Source organism: Budorcas taxicolor, chromosome 2 (assembly GCF_023091745.1).
Source record: "Budorcas taxicolor isolate Tak-1 chromosome 2, Takin1.1, whole genome shotgun sequence".
Taxonomy (NCBI): Eukaryota; Metazoa; Chordata; class Mammalia; order Artiodactyla; family Bovidae; genus Budorcas; species Budorcas taxicolor.
The window spans coordinates 171,155,416-171,178,783 of record NC_068911.1 but is presented as its reverse complement, the minus strand read 5'-3'; the positions used below and the strand labels follow the sequence as shown (position 1 = coordinate 171,178,783).

At 52.6% G+C, this 23,368-nt stretch overlaps 1 protein-coding gene across 1 annotated transcript; it reads right to left on the bottom strand.

Moving 5' to 3' along the window:
* Window positions 1–1,185: 1,185 nt before the first annotated feature.
* CRYBG2 (crystallin beta-gamma domain containing 2) lies at window positions 1,186–20,481 on the bottom strand. The gene is made up of 19 exons (XM_052636134.1): window positions 17,893–20,481; window positions 17,512–17,559; window positions 17,303–17,415; window positions 16,991–17,120; window positions 12,652–12,791; window positions 11,745–11,871; window positions 11,473–11,508; window positions 10,990–11,126; window positions 10,710–10,836; window positions 10,316–10,455; window positions 10,089–10,215; window positions 9,797–9,829; window positions 9,558–9,670; window positions 6,039–6,168; window positions 4,607–4,746; window positions 4,106–4,229; window positions 2,611–2,769; window positions 1,371–1,530; window positions 1,186–1,274 (listed from the first exon to the last, which is right to left on the bottom strand). The coding sequence occupies exons 1-19, from the start codon at window positions 20,479–20,481 to the stop codon at window positions 1,186–1,188; spliced, it is 4,662 nt and encodes a 1,553-aa protein (XP_052492094.1).
* Window positions 20,482–23,368: the final 2,887 nt, after the last annotated feature.

Here is a 23,368-nt window from a genome sequence, read left to right as displayed (position 1 = left end):
AGGACCCACACACACCCACCCAGACCTTGGGCATCCACAGTTGCAGAGGCGAGTCCCCCACTCCATTACCTGAGTTTCTTCAGAACAACAGAGTCAGAGAGAACTGCCCGCCCAACCTCTAGCGGTTCCCTCACAGCCAGCCTCCTGTCGTCACGCCTCCAACCACGGGGGTGCTGAGAAAGGTGAAGAGGCCGCTGTCTGTCTCTTTCCCACCTACCCATGGGTTAGGAGGCAGGAAGGACACACAGCTGCTCTAACCACTCGTACCCCTCTCGGAATTGGGATCAACAGAGAGGGAAAGGGATCCTGGAGAAGTCCCCATCTCTGCCTCTTCCTGGAGAACCTCAGCCAAGAGGCCAAGGGTCTGCTAGATTGAAGGACTATGTCCTGCCCTCTCTGAGCCGGGTTAGGGACCAAGACCCCCTGTCCCGGCTTATCTGACTGAGATCAAACCTTTAGGGCCTGAGACCAGGGTTGGGAGAAATTGAGAGGCTCTGGTGAGCGAGGCCCTTTGAGGTGTGGCTCCCACTCGCCTCTCTCGCCCAGCCCACCCTGCCCCCATCACACTGGACTTCCAGGCTTCCACCCCTGAATTTGTTTGCACCCCTCTGCCATCCTCTAGCCCGGCTGACTCCTTCTCATTCTCCACATCGAAGGTGAGGATTCCCTCCTCCGGGCAGTGTTCCATGCCTTGTGCCTCTAAATATAGTTTCAAGTCCTCCCCTGTGCATGCCTCCATGTCCTTTCTTCGCCTGGCACTGAATGTATCACCCTACCCGCTGGAATCCTCCACTGGACTGTGGGTTGCCTGAGCACAGGGACCAAGGCTTGGTTCATGTTTGTGCTCCCATTGCCCACGCTCCGGGAACACATCATTTGAGGGAGGCGGTGACAAGGTCACACTCTGCAGTCAGTGTGGTCCCAGGGCTCCCTCTGGTGGCAGAGGGAGGCCTTGCAGCTGAACGCCCGAACAGGAAGGAGGGAAGAAGCAAGCCCACCTGAGCCTAGGCAAGTCAGAAGGCAGGTGAATAAAACCTCACTCCCGCCCCCCACCCCAAATATCAAGGTGCAGTGTCAAGGATACCTGGGAGCATAGTATAAAACAGTTTATGTTACAACAAAAAACCCTATAAAAACATGTCATCCCAGGGAGAGCCTCCAGGGCTGGGGGGTGGCAGGGAGGTTTCAAAGCACATGGACAGTCCAGATCTGGGACGCCCTATCCTTGGCCAGCTCCCACAGCACTGCGTGGTCCTGATCGTAGCCCCGGCCGCCTGCAGGGGATAGGGTAAGAGACGGGGAGATGGTCAGAAAGAGCTGGGGACTCCACTGCCCTCAGGGGCCTTCTTCCACACACATGCCCAACTTACCCTTCACGTCTAGGATCCGACCTTCAAACATCTGGCTGCAGATGTGGCCCGACTCACTGATGCTCCATGTCTGGCGGGGCAGGCGGCTCTCAGCCCACAGCACCACCTTGGAGCCTGTGCTGGGGGGGCCTATCACCTGCAGGCTCATGGCGGGGGCCACCTGAGGCCCCCAGGAGGTCGTCAGGCACTGGCCCTCCCCCAGGGACTCTGCCAAACCTAAGACAACTTTGATACACCCAGCTTTGAATTTCTGGCTCTCATGGACTGTGACTCTGGGCAAACGTCTTGATCTTTCTGAGCTCTGTTTTCCTGGGGGGATGGTTGTTGAAAGGGTTCTGGTTCAATGTGAGAAACCATCAAAGAGCTGGGAAAATATGAACTCCTCCAGGAAGGCTTCCATGACTGACTCTTGAAGCACAGGCTTTAGCAGCAAACATCCACATACTTACTGGCTATGTGATTTTCAGCCAGTTACTAAACTCTGCTCTGGTTTCCTTACCTATAAAATGGGAACTATAATAGGACCTGCCCTCTAGTGCCCTCTAGGGATTTCATGCGATGTTCACGTGAAGACATCATGATGTTCACAAGTAAGGCATCTGCAGGGTGTCCCCTCCACTGCCACTTTCTCAGGAAGGGCTCCCCTTGTCAGAGATACTGGTATTCCCTATTTTCCTTTCTTCATGTATTTTTCCATGCACTTTTCAACACCTAGGACTCATTGAAGCTGTTTCTTTCTCTCCCCACTAGGAAGCAAGCTTCAGGAGGGCCAAACACATGGCGGGTGTTCAGGAAAGATTTGTGCAATGAATCTATCATTTCCTTTTGGCCGTGCCTCATGACTTGTGGGATCTGATTTCCCAACCAGGTTCAAGCCCGGGTGCCTGGCAGTAAAAGCCCCAAGTCCTAAGAACTGGACCACCAGAGAATTCCCAAATCTGTCATTAATAATAGGACCCAGATCTGTCACAGGTTATCAGAGCTGGGAGGTCCCTTAGAACCCTCTGGTCCAGCCCCTTTGTTTTGCAGATGAGACAGAGGCCCAGGGAAGAGCTTGAATTGCCCAAGGGTACACAGCCTGCTTTCTCCAGCTCCCCAGGGTCCCGGTGTCTGTATCTCTCTGCCTCTCTGGCCCAAGACTGGCTCCTGTTTCCGACTGAGCACAGGCTGGGACTCCTGAAGGTGGGCTTGTGAGGGTCTGAGGGCCCTGATGTCACTGTCCCAGCCCCTAAACCAGTACCTGGTTCTTCAGTAGCCCATCCTCGTAGAACCAGATGTTGCTGCCTCCAGCTCGGGGCTCAGAGACCACCACGCGGCCCGCCTTCATGTCTTCCACGTGGTCCGGCACGGTCAGGAATCCCCCCAGTGCCGCATTCCAGAGGCGGAAATAAGCCCGGCGCTGGTGAGTGGGGGGAGTCGAGAGTCAGGGCTGTCTGGGCAGGGATGCTCCCCCTTGGGCCCCCAGTGCCCTCAACTCTGGACCCTCTAGTAACCCAAGCTCCCAGGCTCTCCCTCCTGCCCCAAACCGACCTGGGCCCTGCTTCTAAGTCACCCCTTCTTTCTCACACATATGCCGAGGGCACACTCACAGCACATACCCACACAGCTGTACATCTGTAGAGATGCACACAGACACACTGGCAGATACAGCCCAGATCCACATGGCTGCACAGGACGGCAGACACAGACACATGGACACATGAAAGCCGGTACACGCACTCTTTGCTCTCCCCGCTGACTTCACAGCAGGCACTCCGGTTGGCTAAAAGTTTGGAGAGGAACCACAGCGGGGCGGACACTGGCTTGGCCACAAATCAGCCAGGGGTCTTGGGTGGTGGCGACAGTAATAACCGCGGTCACAGCCAATGTCTGCTGACATCCCACACTGCTCTGAGGGCCACACAGCATTATTCAGCTCTCACAACAGGTTGATCGGACATATCAGCCCCAGTTTATAGATGAGGAAAACTGAGGGCCACAGAGGTAAACTGCCCGCAAAGATGGTAGAGCAAAGCCTTGTCCACTTCTCTGGGCCTTTATTTCTGTACAATGTGAGGGCTGGAGATAACCTCCAAGATTTCTTCTAGCAGTGATGTTCTACGAGGGACCGTACAGGTATCCTCACATGAAGACACATGCTTTCAACAGTGTCACAAGTACAGCCACACGCAGTCACAAACACACTCTCACAGACGTACAGGGCTGCCACAGATCACCGCCAGAGGACACACACATACAAATGGCATTGCACACACACACCCTGTGGCCAGGCCTCCACACACATGCCCTCATTGCACATAAATGAGACACAGGTCCAGACGTGCATTCACAGACACAGAGAAACACAGGTACAGACACGGCATTGCAAAGTGAGGCGTGCTCGCTAATGGGTGATACATGAGATAATTTTCAGGCTTATGTGGATAATAAGCCTTCTTGTTTAAAAAGTAATGGCAATGTGTTTATCAGTGTCTATTAAGGAAAAATGACACACACACATATCAAACCCACGATCTTATGGACATTATACCTTAGGATAAGGATAAAGTTAAAAAAGAAAAAAGTGAGTTGATTTAGAGGAAAATATTAAAGAGATAACGGTTCAAGAGGAATCATAAAAAATTAGGACCAAAGTACATAAACACCGAATTTGGGAAACGTGGGATGCACACAGACAGGCAGACACACAGCCAGATGGGGTGACCCAGATGTACTCAACCCGCCATGCTACCCACCTGCTTGATGGGGTAGAGGGAGCCCACCCGCTGGGTCCCGCTGTATGTCAGCCAGTTGGTGATCTCACAGCTGCCCACCAGCCACTGGCGGCCTCGGAAGTCACTGTGCTCGCAAAGCACCCAGCTGGACCCAGTGAGCACCAGAGACGCAGCGAAGAAGACAGACAGACAGACAGGAAGGAGAGGAGGCACGGCCATCAGGACAGTCTCCAGCTCCCCTTCCTACAAGCTGGGACTCCTCTGCCTGGGGTTTGGGCCACAGGAACGGGTGGAGAGGGAGGCAGGAAAGGAGCCCTGGGGTTTGTAGGGCAGAGTAGGGTCCTGGAGAGGCCCCTCCAGGCTGGGGCCCAAGCCCTGAGGTCCAGTGAGTCTTCCCAGCCTGCACTCCCTCCCCGCTCCCTCCTGGCTTGGACGGAGTGGAAGGAAAGTGGGGGAAAACCCAGAGACCCCCGATCTCCCCCTCCCTCACTAGTAGCCCCCACCTCCCCTTGACACACTCACACGCCCCCCTTGATCCGCACAGACAGCACGTGACTGTTGAAGCCCTCGGCCTGCAGACTCCGCACCTCCCCGCTGAGCTCAATCTCCTTCCCCTCGAAGCACTCCAGTCCATACAGGAAAATGGACGGCTCGGAAAAGTGCTGTGGGCCAGGGGAGCACAGAGAAAGGGTGAGGCCACAAGAGCCCCGCCCTCAGCACCCCCTCCCCCCAGTTCCAGACGCGTGACTCCTAGGTCAGTATTTCAGGCTCTCTTCCTCCTGAGCTGCACCCCACAGGGCCCCTGACTCCTGGACACTGCCAGCTGGGGGCGCCCACATCGTCAGATGCAGCCTGGGCTGGATGGGCACCCCCTGCCTTAATACCACCTCCCTGGTAAATGGCACTTCTAAGAAGAGTAAGAATAATAACCCTGGTCATTATAACATCAGTTCACGAGTATTCAGGGCTGACCGATTCGCCAGATTCTGTGCTAAGAGCTTTTCTTGATCTCATCAGAACTTCACAGCCCTAGACGTAGGTGCCATGATTATCCCCACTTAGAGGCAAACTGAGGCTGGAAGGAGGAAACTGCTTGCTCAAGGCCCTTACAGCCAGGCTCCAGAACCGGGTATGTTTTCAGAGCCCAGCGTGGAGTTGCAAAGAGCATGGACTCCAGAGCCAGGCTGCCTTGTGGAGAACCTGGCTCTGCCAGTCACCAGCTGTGTGACCTGCAGCAAGCTGCGTGACCTCTCTGTGCCTTAGTTTTCACATGGGAAAAAGGCAGAAGATAATAGTTGTACGGCTCCTAGGATTGTGGTGAGGATGGGGCGTCCTAGAGCACTGGAAGCCTTTTAGCGCCGCCTGGAGCGTGGTAAAGTCAGGGCCAGCTGTTCTGCTTGAGCTGCTCCCACCGGTCCCCTGTCCACCACCAAGTCCTACAGACCCCAGGTCCTTAATAGGACCAGTGTCATTTCTCTCTGCTTGTCCCTGGTCTAGGACATCATGATTTGTCCTGGTTCTCTGTCGCAGCAGCCCCGGCCTTCCCCCGGCCACTCATCTCTGCCCATGCAACAGAGCCATCTTCCTGCTTCACTCCCCCCTACCCAGAACCACCACCTCAGTGGTCGCCCATGCCCCCAGCCCACCCCCTGAGCACCAGCCCCTCCTGGCCCTGGCCCACCCTAGTTTCAGGACACACCACTCTGCACTGTAATCTTTCTGGTTTCCTTGAAGGCAGGGCTGTGACTGATTTATTTCAGGGTCCCCAGGATCTATCTCAGCAGGGACTCAATATATCCCTGGTAGGCTGACCTGGCTTTGAAGCGCTGGGGTCAAGAGGACCTGTGGTCGTTCTGAGGAAGGCTGGATTTAAGCCCAACAGCTCACTCAGCAGTAGGAAGAGGCAGGCTCACCTCTGCCTCAGGGGTGCCTGGAACTGGACAGGGGCACTCACCAGGGGCACCTTCCGGAGAGAGCCCAGGACTGTGGAGGCCAGGCAGCCCATGGCTGTGAGAGTAGGGAACTCGCCCTCAGACAGAATGTACTGCTCACCCTCAAAGTTCTTCTCATCGAACAGGATCCAGCTGGGGAAGGAAGGGGAAGAATAGGGGGACGTGAGTAGGTATTTGAGCCCACCCTGCCCTTGGCCTGCACGGCCCCCCTGAGATATAGCACACTGAATGCAACCTTGATGGGGGTCCCCCAGGCCAGGGGAGGCCAAGGATAACCAGGCGCTGCAGCAGCACGAACTGAAGTCAGACTTAAGACAGAACTGAATGGAATCACACTGCCCCCTTCAGGAGAAATCTGGCAGTCACGCCAAACTCCGTGCACAATTACTCAGCAAGCCTATTTCTCATAATCTGTTCCAAGGACACCCTTCACGAAACAACACATACACAAGGCTAGTGATTACACATTGTTTGCAGTGGCAGAGTGGCAGCAGCCAAATGTCCATCAACTGAGGACTGGAAGCACGAATCTGGAGTACAACACAGCAGTCAACAAGAATGAGGAAGAGCTTTCAGAGGGATATAAAGTGACCTCCAAACAGTCTTAAAAAACAAGGTGCATAACAGTGTTGATGGTATGCTTCCTGTTTAAAAAACTGAGATAAAATTCACTTTTTTAAAGTATACAATTCAGTAGTCTTTGGTATATTTATCAGGTTGCAATATGCTTCCTACTGTGAAAAAAAATGGAGAAGGAGGAAAACAAAATATATTTGGTTTCTACAGGTATATGCAAATTTATATATAGTGTATATTTGCTTATATCTTAAAAAAAAACAACGAATGAGTGAACGAACATTTTAAAAAATGAGGGTGGGAGAGGAAAAAGTAGCATGAGCAAAGCTGTAACTTGTTTTTTAAGTCTTAACTTTGGAACTCTTATGGACTGAATGTGTATCTCCCCGGAATTCATAGGTTGAAGCCCTCACCTCCAATGTGATGGCCTTTGGGAGGTAATTAGGTTTAGATGAGATCATAAAGGTGGAGCCCTTATCATGGGATTAATGTCTTTATAAGAAGAGAAAGAGGGGAATTCCCTGGCAGTCCAATGGTTAGGATCCAAGCTTTTACTGCCAAGGGCCTGGGTTCAATCTTTGGGAAACTAAGATCCCACCAGAGGAAGAGATCCCTGGGGACACAGCAAGAAGGCAGCCATCTGCCAGCCAAGAAGAGAGCCCTCACCAGGAAACCAAATCAACCAACAGCATGATCTTGGACTTCCCAGCCTCCAGATCTGTGAGAAAACAAATTCCTGTTGTTAAACCACCCAGGGTACTTTGTTGCTAGCTCAAACTAAGACAGGAACACAATAAATATTTTCAGTAACTAAAAACTAGGATTAAATAAAAATGAGAAGTATTCCTAAAATTAGAATAAACAATGTAAATGGACCTAATTATATATCAGGTTGGTGGCATAACCGCACAGAAAAAAGTAAACAACACAATATTTTGAAATGAACATACCTAATGGGATGTAGGTGAATGTATTGAGGACAAAAAGAACAACAGAGAAACCTCAAACAGCATTCACTGGGTTTTACTGTGAGTAGCAGTATTATCAGTAGTAGAATCAGTATTACAATTTTGAAACACATAGCATGCAAATTTTTGATCTTCAAAGAGCATTATCCATTAAAAGCGACCAGGATTCTTTGGGAAGTGACTCCAGGTTAGAGGCAAAACATATATACAAAATGATCCAGGAACATTTTATTGTACCAGAAAAAACAGGAAGTTATTAAAAAAAAAAAAACAACTATTGGGATCATATCAAAAGTACCCAGGAAAGGGACTTCCCTGATGGTTCAATGATTAAGAATCTACTTTTCAAGGCAGAAGACTCGGGTTAAAGCCCTGGTGCAGGAACTAAAATCCCTCATGATTTAGGGCAGCCCACCTGCCACAGAGAGAAGCCCTGGGAGTGCAACAAAGACCCGATGCAGTAAAAAATAAACATACACATTTTTTAAAAGTACCCAGGAAGCAATCTGGAGGGGCGTCCATTTGCCAAAGGTGAAGTAATTTGAGTACACAAAAGAATAGTGACTCCAGAGGACCGGAGCCTTTCATATACATAAAAACCCATGAGTCCATAACAATACTTTAAAAAAAATCTTCATTAGTCAGCTTTGGCGGTTGCTAGGGCACTGATTCAAAAATTATTCTGAAAATTGATAAAGAGAAAGGGGCAAACACTGACTCTTGGGAAAGGATCAAACTGCCTTTTTTGCAGAAAGTATTTCAGGTAAATAAATAGTTAAAAACGGAAAGTTCTTCTTTATAGAAGTATTCCAGCTAATATATGTAGAATGAATAACAAAACTTAGAAAATCATTTTGTAACCTCTAAAGAAATAATGAGTCTAGGCAATTATCATCAATGGATACTGCTGCTGCTGCTGCTGCTGCTGCTGCTAAGTCGCTTCAGTCGTGTCCGACTCTGTGCGACGTGCAGCCCACCAGGCTCCCCCATCCCTGGGATTCTCCAGGCAAAAACACTAGAGTAGGTTGCCATTTCCTTCTTCAATGCATGAAAGTGAAAAGTGAAAGTGAAGTCGCTCAGTCGTATCAGACTCCTAGTGATGGATACTAGATATCATTAAATAAAGGTCACTGAGGAATCTTATAATGTAGGGATCTTAATATCATTTAAAAAGGGACAACTAGACACGTGCATCCTGATGTGATGCAGTGGAAAGTACATGTACCACGTATATAACATTCTTGACAAAGAAACACAACACCCTGAATCTCAGCAAGCCTCTGGAGGTAAACTACCTGTTTACAGGAAATATGGAGCACAGAGGAACAAGCTTAAAAGGAAGCAATCATCTACAACACAGAAGATGGGAAACTTACAGGGCAAATTATTGGGTTTCTTTAAACGAATAAATGGTATCAGACAAAAAGAAGGGGCGGGGACTGCTATACATTAGAGATCAAATGGACCAAATGTGATGTGTGGACCCTGTCTGGATTCTAAGAAAAACAAAAGAATTTCACAAAGGCATTTTTTGAGATAACGGGAGGAATTTGAAAATGGACTGGGTATTAGGTAATAATAAATTACTCCTCATTTTATTATATGTGATAATAACTTGAGGCCGTGTGTCCTTTCTTGTTAGAGATATATACTGAATTATTTACCTGTGAAATTTTATGTTGGGTTGGGGATTTAAAATATTCTACCAAAAAAAGGAAAAAAAAGGCAGAGGGGTGAATGAAAACTGAAGTTCTTTATACTCTCTACAATGTCTACATTTGCTATTAAAACTTTATTTTGCTTTGTTTCTTTTAAGATTGAATGATTCTCGGGGCAGAAGAGCTTACCCCAAGGAAGCCAAAGGAAGGAAGTCATTTCAAACAAAGACCTTCTAACTGCAGCCTCGATTTCCAAGCTGAGCTAAGCGCTTCAGGGCAGGCGCCCACAGGCCCAGTCTCCCCTTTCCCACGTCCTCACCTGCCGCCGTGGACTCGGCAAGACTGGGGCTGGAAGGCGGTGGGCAGAAAGCTCTGGTCATCTTCAAAAGAGATGCGGTCACCCAGGAAGTCGGGGCCGGAGAAAAGCTGAATCTGGCAGCAGAGACGGGAAGAGATGAGAGTGAAGGAGGGTGATGGAGTTGAGGGGGAGAGAATGGGGAAGAGAGGGAGAGATTTTAAATGAGGGTGAGGAGACAGAGGCCCCAACCACTTCCTTACCTTTGAGATAAAGTGCAGATTGTGCTCCCCGACCTGAAGGAAGGGACCAAAGTTTTGAGATTCAACGAGAGTACTAGCCCCTAGCCTCAACGCCTCTGGGGTCAATATTCCTGATCCTTTTCGCAGTTCGCGCGGAGTCTGGGGTCTGTGTTGACTCCGCCCCCTTTCAGGAGACCCCGCCCCCAGGAGCTCCAGGCCTGCTCCTTCTAGTCCCGCCTCCACTGAAGCGGGCACAGCCCAGACCCCAGACCCCTCCCCACCAAGAGGCCCGGCTCCTGCGGCCGCCACGCACCTGAAGGACCGGCTGCAGCGAGGCGAGGGCGCTGCTGCCCGAGCCCCAGTCGTCGCAGTTGCGGTACACGCCCTTCTCCAGCACGTACTGCTCCCCGGAGAAACCCACCTCCTGATACCCCACCCACCTGCAGGAAGGGCGGGGTGCGGGTCAGCGGGGCGGAGCCGACGCCTCTGCTGGAGCCGCCCCCGGCCCGCCCAGCTCCCCGGAGCCCCCTAGTCACTCACACGCCGCTGAGCACGTGGATGGCCTGCGTTCTGGGGCCGTGTCCCGCCAGCTCCACGTCTGGCAATGCCTCGCTCACCTCCACGCCCGGCCCCTCGAAGTCCATGGCCTCAAACAGCACCACGGCCGGATCCCCGAAGTCCTAGGCCCGAGGGACAGTCGATTGCTCCCGGCTCACGGACGGACAGAAGGAAACCCCTGGGAGTGCCCAGACCCCTAGGACGCATCCCACTAAAGGACTTTGGGGTGAGCTGATCAGGGTGGGCTGGGGAAGGGCAGCAGGAGGGAGAGAGGCTGGACTCCAGGAAGACTCCCACCACTCTGCAGAACAAGGAGAGGAGGCACAAATCTCTCAACAGAGGGTACCAGCTGAATGTCCCAATTGCTCTTGCTTACCGTTCGGATGACCCGCAGGGAGGTCAACACCTCGTTATAGCCTCCCCAACGTGACCAATCAGCGTATTCTCCCTCTTCCAGCAGATACTGGTGACCCCGGAAACCCTCCTTCTCGTAGCCCACCCAGCTGAGCAGAGGGAGACAGACAAACGGAGTCACAGGAAGCCCACGGGATTGTGAAATAGCTGCCCCCACCCCCAGGCAGCCCAGGTCATCCCCACCCTGGAGGGTAGAGGCCAGTGGGGAGGATGAGGTAGAAGGAAGGGTCCTGAGTCCTCACCAGCCCCCGAGAACTCGCAGGGACCCCACAGAGGCCAAGTTGGGGCTCTGGCTATCCTCTGGCTGCTGCAGGTTGTAGATGTCTCTGTTCACTTCCCAGCTCCGGCCCTGAAACCCTGGGGCCTCATACACCACAGCCTGTCGGGGAAGGGGTAGTGTGGGGTTGGGCCAGACCCACCAGCCATCCCCGGATGACTCTCGCCAGCATCAGCCCAGAGCTAAGCCCTCCCAGTCCCTCGCTTGAGCCCCATGCCCTCCCCTGACTCCTTTCTCTTCTCTGACCTGTGACTTGGTCCTTCCATATCAAAAGCGGGTTGCCAATGAATCAGTCGGCTTCCACCATCACCACCACCACCTGCCCCCAGACCCAGCCTCTGGCCCCAGCGCCCTCCTCTCCATCTTCTAGTCCAGGCCATGGTGCATACACACACATACACACCCCCTACCCAAAGGCCCTCTTTGACCCTGAAGCCCAGGCTCTTACCTTGGGCTCCCCTGGCCTCTCCACACTTGGGCAGCCCTGCAGAGAAGACAGAGTGAGACCCCAGCCCAGAGGTGGGGAGAGACAGACTGGGGCTGATGACTTTGGGTTGACTTGTTCCTGAGACCCTTAAAAATGGCCAATCCTGTGTCCTACCCCCTTCCCTTAGGATCAAATCCTCCCTCTCCTCGAATCCTATTCCCAGTAGGAGTTCCCAGGCCCTGCCTCTTCTTCCAGACTGCAGGGCAAGGCTACTGGGCCCACCTACTCCTTACCAATCTCATGGGCTTCAGGGAGCCCACGCTGGGGTCTGATGCTCCCCAGGCCTCTGAGGTGGGGTACTCTCCAGGCTCCAGAATGCAGGGAGTATCTTCAAAGAAGGGTTTGGGGTATAGAAGCCACCTGGAAGAAGGCAGAGAAGTAGCTGCACCCTAGACTCCCAGGAATACAGATTAGTGGATGGGGTGGAAGGTGCAGAGGGAAGAATTGAGTTTGGGGGGAGAAGCCCTGATCAAGGGAACTCTGGAGAACATTTCAGGCCCCCATCATCTCCTGCAGCAGCCAGTCCATTGATCTCTCCTCTGACCTGACCCTCTCTAATTGCACACAGAGGCTGAGAGTTCTTTCTAGTACCCATACCTGCTTAAAATTCTCCATTAGCCTCATAATACAGCCCAGCTGCACAAAGAGGCTTTCCTCCTGGGCCTCCCATCTCCCCAATTGTGCTGCTTTCTCTGGCCAGACTGAACTTTCAAAGCTTAGATCTCTCACCTCTGGGCCTTTGTAGGTGCTAGTATACTCTTTTTTTTCCCCCATTCATTCAATTAACAGATATTCAGGGCCATCTACCCCATGCCAGTTCCTGCTTCAGGCATCAGGGACACAGTAGTGAAAAAAACGTATGAAGTCCCTGCATTCATGGAGCCAATTCATCCCAGCTGAGGAGTCTCCTCCTCCAGGAAGGCTTCTCTGACCTGGGCTGGGTTGGTGCTGTCCTTTGCTCCTGCAGCCCCGTGCTCCTCCATCCTGGAACTCCGGATTGCTACTGTCTGCTTGCTTGCCTGGCCCCACCAGTAGGCTGAGCACTTCTCACAGGCAAGAACCATGTCCTGTCACTTCTGTGTCCCCAGCACCCAGCAGAGTGAGTGTTAAATGAAGGGCTTCCAGAAAGCCCAGACTCACAGTCCTGCGGAAACAGTGGCAGATGCCACTTGCAGGGGCCTCTCCAGGCCCTGGGGGTCCTCCAAGGCCTCAGTCAGCTTCACTCGCTCCCCTTTGAGGCCCTCCTCAGAGTACAGACTGATCTCTGGGGTAATGTAGTCCTGCAGAAGGAGAGGGGTGGGAAAATGATGTGTAAAACAGCACCTTGGACCTCCCTGGAAGAGGGAGTCGTAATGGCCCCAATGACCACGATGGTGTGGTCACTCAGCTAGAGCTAGACACCCTGGACTGTGAAGTCAAGTGGACCTTAGGAAGTATTACCATGAACAAAGCTAGTGGAGGTGATGGAATGCCAGCTGAGGTATTTAAAATCCTAAAAGATGATGCTGTTAAAGTGCTGCACTCAATATGCCAGCAAATTTGGAAAACTCAGAAGTGACCACAGGACTGAAAAAGTTAGTTTTCATTCCAATCCCAAAGAAGGACAATGCCAAAGAATGTTTAAATTACTGTACAATTGCACTCACTTTCACATGCTAGCAAGATTATGCTCAAAATCCTTCAAGCTAGGCTTCAGCAATATGTGAACCAAGAACTTCCAGATGTACAAGCTGCATTTAGAAAAGGCAGAGGAAAAATAGATCAAACTGCCAACATTCGTTGGTCATAGAGAAAGCAAGGAAATTCCAGGAAAGCATCTACTTCTGCTTCATTGACTATGCTAAAGCCTTTGAGTGTGTGGATCACAACAAACTTTGGAAAATTCTTGAAGAGATGGGACCAGACCACCTGACCTGCCTTCTGAGAAATCTGTACGCAGGTCAAGAAGCAACAGTTAGAACCAGACAGGGAACAACTAACTGATTCAAAATTGGGAAAGGAGTGTGACAAGGCTGTGTATTGTCACCCTGCTTGTTTAACTTAAATGCAGAGTACATCATGCAAAATGCCAGGCTGGATGAAGCACAGACTGGAATCAAGATTGCTGGGAGAAATATCAATAACCTCATCTGTGCAGATGATACCACGCTAATGGCAGAAAGTGAAGAGGAACTAAAGAGCCTCTTGATGAGGGTGAAAGAGGGGAGGGAAAAAGCTGGCTTAAAACTCAACATTCAGAAAACTAAGATCATGGCATCCGGTCCCATCAGTTCATGGCAAATAATGGGGAAAAAGTGGAAGTAGTGACAGACTTGATTTTCTTGGGCTCCCAAATCACTGTGAATGGTGACTGTAGTCATGAAATGGACAGACATTTGCTCCTTGGAAGGAAAGCTATGACAAACCTAGACAGCATATTAAAAAGCAGAGATATCACTTTGCTGACAAAAGTCCATAGAGTCAAAGCTATGGTTTTTCCAGAGTCATGTATGGATGTGAGAATTGGACAATAAAGAAGATGAGGGGCAAAGAATTGATGCTTTTGAATTGTGGTGCTGGAAAAGACTCTAGAGAGTCCCTTGGACAGCAAGGAGATCCAACCACTCATTCCTAAAGGAAATAAACCCTGAATAATCATTGGAAGGACTAATGCTGAAGCTGAAGCTCCAATACTTTGGCCACCTGATGTGAAGAGCCAACTCATTGGAAAAGACCCTGATGCTGGGAAAGGTTGAAGGCAGGAGGAGAAGGGACGACAGAGGATATTGTTGGATGCCATCACCGACTCGATGGACATGAGTTTGAGCAAACTGTGAGAGATAGTGAAAGACAGGGAAAACTGGCATGCTGCAGTCCATGGGGTCACAAAGAGTCGGACATGACTTAGCGACTGAACAACAGCAAGTGGTTAAGACTCCGTTGCCAATTCAGGGGAGCATGGGTTCAATCCCTGGTCAGGAAACTAAGATCCCATATGCCGTGTGGCATAGTCAAAAGATAAAAACAAAACCACCCATCACCCTTCAGAGACTACCCCCGTCCACACCTGCCTTCCCCAAGTCCGTTCAGCTGGGGCTGCCACGGGCTTCTCCCCAGAAGCCAGAAACAACTGGGGTGTTCTCTGCAATGTCAGCCAGATAAGCCTGAGTCCAAAGCCCTCGCTGGTCCCTCGCTGGCCCTTTGGGACCTAAGACCAAAGTTCTCAGAAGGAGCCTGCCAAGTACCATGCCCTTTGCCCTGCCTCTGGGAACCTCATTTCTAGCCTGGTGGAGGGATGGGCAGGATGGACAGCCATTTCTGGAGATCTGAATTTGATCCTTCTTTGTATACAATTCCAACTCTATACCAATTTCTGCTGCTGCTGCTGCTGCTGCTAAGTTGCTTCAGTCGTGTCCGACCCTGTTCGACCCCATAGACGACAGCCCACCAGGCTCTCCTGTCCCTGGGATTCTCCAGGCAAGAACACTGGAGTGGGTTGCCATTTCCTTCTCCAGTGCATGAAAGTGAAAAGTCAAAGTGAAGTCGCTCAGTTGTGTCCAACTCTTTGCGACCCAGTGGACTGCAGCCCACCAGGCTCCTCCATCCATGGGATTTTCCAGGCAAGAGTACTGGAGTGGGGTGCCATTACCAATTTCTACCCCTTCCTAAACTGGAAGGACTGATGCTTAAGCTGAAACTCCACTACTTTGGCCACCTGATGCAAAGAACTGACTCCTTGGAAAAGACCCTGATGCTGGGAAAGATTGAAGGTGGGAGGAGAAGGGGACGACAGAGGATGAGATGGTTGGATGGCATCACCGACTCAATGGACATGAGTTTGAGTAAGCTCCGCGAGCTGGTGGACAGGGAGGCCTGGCGTGCTGCAGTCCATGGGGTCACAGAGAGTCGGACGCGACTGAGTGACTGAACTGAACTGAACTGAAACTGGCCTCCACCTGCACTGCATCTCAGGAAGCTACAGATCCTTTCTGCATTTCTGGGTGTTTCTTCTTCATCAGGATCATTTTCATTCACTCGCTTCTTCATCAGATGTTTATGAAACAGGGACTTCTCCAGTCATCCAGTGGCTAAGATGCTGAGCTCCCAATACAGGGGGCCCGGGTTTGATCCCTGGTCAGAGAACTAGACCCCAGATGCTGCAACTAAGACCCAGCATAGCTGAGGAAATAAATAAATAAGTATTTTTTAAAATGTTTATGAAACATCTACTGAGTGTAAGACATATGCTAAGGTCCTGTCCTACCCCTTCTCATTTGGTCTTCCCAGACTAGGAAAGTCAGACTCAGTGAGGTTAAGTGGGCTGCCTGAGGGCACCTGGCCTGTAAGTGGCAGGGCCAAGAACAGAGCTGTGCAGTTTTTGTTCACTGTTGCAAAGCACGTCCCAGTGCCTGGAACACACTAGGCACCTAATCAATGCTCACTGAATCAAAGGAACCCAAGTCCACCGGACTTCAAAGCCCTTGGTTCTCTTTTGTACCTCATTACCTCCCACATGAAGATGAATTTATTGTGAGAAGCTCACAATAAATTGTCTGCAAACATCTGTGTGTTTCTGGAGAGGGTTTGAAAATTCTTGTCCCCTCTTTTGCATGGCTGGGCCACTGCCCTAGTTAACATAAGATTCTCTTCCTCTCTTACCAGGAGGATTGCAACAGCTCTGGACTCAAGAGTTATTTTGTCCTTCCATTAAAAAAGAAGAAGAGAAAAGAAAAATCCCAAAACGTCTGTTGGGCCCTGATTTTAGATTTCCGCTTTCTCTTCTGGGTCCCTCTGGTGTCCAAGATGGTTTTGTCCGCTTAATTTTAGTGATTTATAAACCTGTGTTCTGACAATGGTATTTCCCCACCTTAGAGATATGAAACTATAACACTGTGTCCTTTCCAACCACGTTGTCGTTGTTTAGTCCCTGCGGTCGTGTCCGACTCTCTGCAACCCCATGGACTATAGCTGGCCAGGTTCCTCTGTCCATGGGATTTCCCAGGCAAGAACATTGGAGTGGGTTGCCACTTCCTTCTCTAAGGGATCTTCCTGACCCAGGGACCAAACCCCTGTCTCCTGCATTGGCAGGCAGATTCCTTAGCATTGAGCCACCAGGGAAGCATCTGTGTGCACGTGGGTCTATGCGCAGCACCTCAGCTCTGGCTGCGGGCCTGAACACCTGAGCCCTGGATGGGTGGTGAGTGCCCACAGCCAGCCCCACCCATTTATGTTGCTCTAACTCCATCCTTCCCCAGGCTCCAGCTGGAGCTAGTGCGGCTAGGCCTCGGCCTCCCCAAGCCAGGCTGAGCATCCCACAGAATCCCTTTCTTCTCCAATTGGCTCCACAGTCAGGACTCTATACAGGTATAAACCCTCTTCAGGCTCCAAGCCTGTGATCTCTCCCAGAAATCCCACCTCTAGGTGTCCCTGTCTTCCTCCTCAAGGCCTGGGACTTAGGGTAGATGAGGCGACATCTGGTCCCCCACACCCAGCCACTCACCCGGACGACCCTCCTCAGGGAGCCAATGCCTTGGGTACTCCATGCTGATCCTGGGGCTCCAAGTTCCGTATCCCCTTGAGGCAGGACCAGCTTCCGGCCCTGGAATGCTGGCTGTTCGTGCAGCACCCAGCTGTGGGCACAGAGACCTAGGGTCACTGAATGGAGTTGGGTGGGAGGTGCGTGGGGAGGATGTCCCCGCAAGGTAGGGTCTCTGGGTAGCTATGGGGGGCTTCTGCCCTCAGTGGGCACTTCTCACTGTCCTCACATCCCCGAGGTTCACATGCCAGAGCCCGCCGGGAGCTCCGCACTCACCAGCCTCGGACCACCCGTACGGAGGCCACATGGGCCCAGCCGGAAGCATCATCAGTATCTTCCCAGACCTCCTTGCAGCTGCCTTGGCAGCCAGGCTCTGAGAAGAGGACAATCTGCAAGAAGGCCCAGAGGGGTCCTTAGAGCCCTTCCCCGGAACCCCCACCTCCTGTTCTTCCACCCATTTGCCCCCCAACCCCAGCGCCCCCTACCTTTCCAGGCCTCGTGTTCAGCTTGCCCTGGGTCTTCAGTGCTGGGTTCTGGAATGGAGAGCCGTGATACGTCTTTATGGGGTTGCCTCTTTATTGCCTCTCTTAACCTGCCGCTCCAGGAATCCCATATCCTCCCTGCAGGCCTCCAACCCGCAAAGAGCTGGCCCACAGAGAATGCTACACTTGCTCCCAGCCCCCAGGGCTTCATCACTCTGTCCCCGGAACTGCCCCCTTCCCCAGCTTCTGAGATTTTATCAAGCCCTTCGGAATCCTCAGTGCAAACAGCCTGCTGCTCGGATCGGGAGACTGCCTCCCAGGATCCAAACCCTGGCCTAGATGAGGCCAGGCCCTCCTTCGTTGCCCGCCTAAGGCCTCACTCACCCACCCCTCCGGGGGCCGGGCACGTGCCGGCTTTTGTGAAGGCGGCCTTTCACTGTAGAGCAGGGGCAGCTGTCCTGGACCCTTCTTGAGCCCCGGTGCCCCGTGGGGCTGCAGAGCAGATAGTTTTGTGCCCAGTGGTTCCAAGGTGGGGGCCTCCTTCAGGGCAGGCACCAGACCCCCAAAGAGGAGGCTGCCTCCAAGACGGGAAGTGGGCCGGCTGCCTGCCTGCCACTCTGGCCCCGGTTCTGGGTGGGGGCCCTTGGCACCTGCCACATGCTTCTTCATCATCTCCAGAGGAGAGCAAGAGACCTGGGCAGGCCGGGCAGGGGAGGGGTCCCTGGGGGGGCCCGGCCTGGCTCTCTCCTGCCTGCGCTGGAGCTTTTCATCGTCGCTCAGGTAGGGGTTCTCTGGCTCTTCTTCCTCCTCCTCCTGTGCCTTCTCTTCCTTCTTTACTTCCAGGGTGGGCACCTCCTGGGGGCTGGGTCCCAGCACACATGGCCCAGGCTGGTCCTCCTCGATGGCAGGCAGGGTGGCGTACATGGCCAGGTAGGAGGAGCGGGGGGCTCGAGGTAGCCGGTGAGTGCGCAGGATCTCAGGAGGCGCCATGCTCCTCAGGGTATCCAGGAAAATCTCTAGGTCAGCGGTCAGGGCCACCTCCTCCTCCTCCCTCGATGGCTCCAGGAACGTCTTGCCCTTGGTGGCTTCAGGGACAAGTTGGGACTCCCGGCTGGTCTCTGCTCCCATCATCACCGGGGCTGAGGGACCTTCTGGACCAGAGGATATCCTGCCCACTGAGGAGAAGGGAGCGATGAGAGTGGCTGGGGCCTGGACAGCTACTTTCTGGGTGGAAGATGGAACATTAGAAGCACCAGGGTCCTGGACAACTTCTTTTTGGGTGGGAGATGAGACGATGCTTTCTTCAGACCCCTGGACAACCTTTTCCTGTTTGGGGGATGGGACGGCAGGAATTGCCAGGCCTTGAGCAGCCTCTTCCTTGGGGAGGGGAGGGACAGGGCTGCCTGCCGTACTCCAGACGACCTCTTTCTGGCTGATCGGGCTGACTTCTGGGCCCTGGGCAACCTCGGTTGGTTTGGGGGCTGAGGCAGCAGGAGCACTCGGACCCTGCACTACCGCTTTCTGGTTGGGAGATGGGTCAGCAGGAACCCCAGGGCCCTGTACTATCTCTTTCTGGATAAGGGAAACAACAGGGACTTTTTCAGAGTCCTGAACAACCTTATTCTTTGGGGAGGATGGAGCAGAAAGACCTCCCGGGCTGGTGGTGGCCTTGCATCTCGTAGAGGATGGAGCAAGAGACTGTCCAGGGACTATAACAACCTCAGTCTTCACCATGGGCGGGACGGTGGCCGCAGGAGCATCGGAAAGCCCTTCTCTTTTGATGCAGGGCAGGGCCTGGGGTCCCCGGGGATTGAGAGTGAGCTGGGCCCGAGCCTGAGTAGGTGCTTCAGGTTGCTCTGGGGGGTGAACTAGGCTCAGGGAGAGGGTTCGGGTCTGGAGTCTGGGAGAGGAGGGTACTGGGGTGTGGCCCTGAGAGGTCTGGAGAGGGGACTGGGTGGGGCTGGCGGGTCTCTGCACCCTTGGCACCTCATGGACCCCGGCACCCAGGGCTCTGTCCTGTTCCTGGTCTGGGTGGGCTGCAGGGACCTCCTGGCTCAGAGTGGGGTGAGCCTCCGCCAGAAAGCCCGCAGGGCCCGGAGCAGATCTGTCCTTCAGCTCTGCCATCCTTGTCTCAGGCAGCTGCCTAAGGGTTGACCCTTCTGTGCTGCCCAGACCTGGACTCCGTGGCACAGCAGCCAGGGGCTTGGGAAGCCGGCTGGTGGGGGCGGTCCGCTCAGCTGGTACAAGGCTACTTAGCAGCTCCAGGGCTTGACTGCGACTGGGGGAGCCCTCGGTCTGGGGGTTCACCACCACTGCCCGCACCTCGCGGGCAACACTGCGGCCCCTTGGCAGGGCCTCACCCGAGAGTGAGGGCCCCACGGAGTTGATCACGGTGCTGTTCACCCGGCGGTCCACGTGGCCTCCCACCATCACGGTGGTCCGCACAGTGCGCGTCACCCGCCGCTCCTCCAGGCTCCTGGAGCTGCCGCTGGCGAGACTCACACCTGGGTGGGGGCTCGGCTCCCGGGGCCCGTGCGCTGGCACCAAAAACTCAGTCCTGGCCATGGCTCCCGCACTCGGCGGCTCGGTCCTGGGGGGCTGGGGGCTGCCGTCACCCTGCTCCGCAGCCTCCTTCAGTCTTCCCACTGGCCTTTTTTCCTTGAGGGGTAGTATGTACTTCTTGGAAAAGACGGGCCCGTGGCTCTGGAAGCTCTTGGAGCCAGCCCCGTCCCGGGGGCCCTGGTGGTTCACGGTCTCTTCCTCCCAGACAGCAAAGCCATTGACTTCCTCTCGACGATGGCTGGACTCAAACGTCTCCTGGGAGGGGGCTTCCAACCGGGCCCCTGACACCAGGGACACCTTGTGGAAACGGTGTTTGACCTCGTCCGGGGCAGGGGGCCGCTGCCGCCATGTCAACGTGGTGCTCACCACTTGGGCCTTGGCCTCAGCCAGGGGCCCACTGGCCTCCTCCATGTTGGGCCCCGGCAAGGCGTCCTGAGATGTCCTTGGCTCGCTGTGGTCCAGCTCGCTGCAGAGGGTGCCGGGAAGAAAAAAGATGGGGTCAGGGGGAGTGGTCAGGGTGGCTCCTGCAGTGTAGAATAGCTGTCTCTGCAGAGGTCAGACTGAGTAACCTCAGACCAGCGTTTCGGGGCCTTTGTTTCTTCATCAGTAAAATGGGCACGATACCCTCAGAGCTCCCACCCCTCTCCCTACTTTCAGGCGTTCTCCTATGCCACAGTCCTTCAAGGGGTGAAGCTGAGGCCTAAGCCTAGAAGGAGAGAGAGGAAGAAAAGAGGCATGTGGATCCGACTCACTGGTCTGTGGACAGGGCTGTGACGCTGCCCAAGGAGCCCTGGGGCTAGTCCTCTAGGAGCTAAAAATTAGAAAACCGGAAAGCTGAAAACTAGACAAGCAATGTTCTGACCCTGTTTCCAATCGTGATGAAGGAAGGTGAGGAAAGACAGCTTTGGCCTCAAGCAAAGCTGGGTTCCCCCTATCCCTGTCACTCATCAGCAAGATGACCTTGGGCAGCCACTTTTCCCCGGCAAGTTTCAGGGCCCCCAGCCAGAAAACTGGAATAACAAGAGTATGTGCTTCACAGGGTTATTGTCGGAATCCAGTATGAGAGAAAGAATAAAAACTCACTGTATAAACGAAAATGCTGACTCCTAAGTTTCCCCATGAAGAATAAATTATTCACTATGGCAAACAGTATGGAGTTTTCTTAAAAAACTAAAAAGTGAGGTACCATATCATCCAGCAATCCCACTCTTGGATAGATATCCAGAAAGGATGCAAACTCTAATTCAAAAAGATACATACACTTAAATGTTCACAGCAGCACTCTTTACAATAGTCGAGACATGGAAGCAGCTAAAGTGTCCATCCATAGATGATGGGTTAAGAAGATGTGGTGTATAAACACAGTGGGCTATTATCCAGCCATAAAAAAGAGTGAGATATTGCCATTTGCAAAAATAGGGATGGACCTAGGGAGTACCATGGGGTCGATAGGAGTCGGACACGACTGAGCGACTTCACTTTCCCTTTTCACTTTCATGCATTGGAGAAGGAAATGGCAACCCACTCCAGCGTTCTTGCCTGGAGAATCCCAGGGACGGAGGAGCCTAGTGGGCTGCCATCTGTGGGGTCGCACAGAGTCGGACACGACTGAAGTGACTTAGCAGCAGCAGCAGCATACTTAGAGAAGTAAATCAGACAGAGAAATACAAACATAATATGATATCAGTTACATGTAGAAACTAAAAAATGATACAAATGAATTTATGCATGGGAATTCCCTAGTGGTCCCAGCGGTTAGGACTTGCGCTTGCACTGCAGAGGGTGCAGGTTCAATCCCTGGTCAGAACTAAGATCCCGCAAGCCACACAACACAGCCAAAAAAAATCTACGGGCAAAACAGAAACAGTCTCACAGACACTGAAGCTTATGGTTACCAAAGGGGAGGGGGAGGCATAAATTAGGGGTATGAGATTAACAGATACAAACTACTGTTTATAAAACAGATAAACAGCAAGGATTTACTATATTGCACAGGGCACTATAATCAATATCTTGTAATAACCTATAATGGAAAATAGTATATAGTTGAATCACTTTGCTATATTAAATCCAGTATACTTCAATTTTTTAAGACAGAATAAATTATTTATAAATTATGAACACACATTCCCCTTCTGCAGATGTGGGTGTGGGGAAAGACTCAGAGAGGTTAGGAAATTTGCCCAGAGTCACACAGTAGCAGAGACAAGGGTTGAATCTAACCCTAAGTGGTGAACCACCAAATCAAACTTCCTAATGTATCTGGTAAACTAAGACTCTGTGTTTTGGGGGATTTACTTTTAAAGGAGGCACAGCAGTCCTGGAAGGGGCCAGGCAGTCCCCACTCTGACTTCCAGGCTGCACTAGTAGGGCAATCCTATTCTCAGGTCTCAAGAACCCAAGAGATCAGCCTGTTCTGTGCCAGCCTCAGTACCGGCCTGTCTGCAGCTCCTCCTCTCTGTGAGGCAGCCCCCAGACCATCACAGGGGCCCTTAAGGCCGGAAATGGACCCATGCCCCCGATTGCCCTCCCCTCTTCTCCATTTCCCTCCCTCCTGAGAGGCTGATGGAACCCAGAACTTTGACCCTGTCTTGTGGCCCCAGAAGTGACTCAGGTTTTATGAGGGACAGAGCTGAATGGGGCTGAGGCCCAGGGAAGCCTGACCTGACTCGGGGACCACTGGTGACTGTGACAGCATGTGGCCTGGTCCAGGATGGGCTCTGGGTGGCCCCAGGAAAGTCTTGTGTGTGACGGAGGGGAGGGGCTGGAAGGGATGCCCAATTCTTTCCCCAGGCCCGAATTCCTGACAGCCACACACTCAGACACCTGATTGTAGCCCTTCCCTAAGGCCCAGCCCTCTCCTCTGTCCTCACTAAGGAGCTCTTTTTCTTCCAACAGAATCTCTGTCTTCCTGGCTGGTACTAATGATAATAACCACCATTCACTGAGATTCACTATCTGTGATGTCACTGACAGTAGGGGGCAAAGCCTGGGTTCTAAGTCATGTATTCATTCCTTTACTCACTCATTCACCGTTCATCGTGTTAGGTGATGTGCTAGGTTCTGGTTGCACGCGTGCGTGCTCAGTCATTTCAGTCATGTCCCACTCTTTGTGGGACCCTGTGGACTGCAGCCCACTAGGCTCCTCTGTCTACGGAATTATCCAGGCAAGAGTACTGGAGTGAGTTGCCGTTTCCTTCTCCAGGGGATCTTTCTGACCCAGAGATGAAACCCACGCCTCCTGCATCTCCTGAATTGCAGGTGGATTCTTTACTGTTGAGCCCCTGGGGAAGCCCCA

What these genes read in the sequence shown, in the direction of transcription:
- CRYBG2 (XM_052636134.1), bottom strand. Translation starts at nt 20,481, where the DNA reads ATGGAGGAGGCCAGTGGGCCCCTGGCTGAGGCCAAGGCCCAAGTGGTG. An exon ending in GTACGGGTGGTCCGAGGCTG is followed by an intron (nt 17,121 to 17,302) that starts GTGAGTGCGGAG and finishes CTGTGCCCACAG; the next exon opens with CTGGGTGCTGCACGAACAGC. An exon ending in ATCCACGTGCTCAGCGGCGT is followed by an intron (nt 10,216 to 10,315) that starts GTGAGTGACTAG and finishes CCCTTCCTGCAG; the next exon opens with GTGGGTGGGGTATCAGGAGG.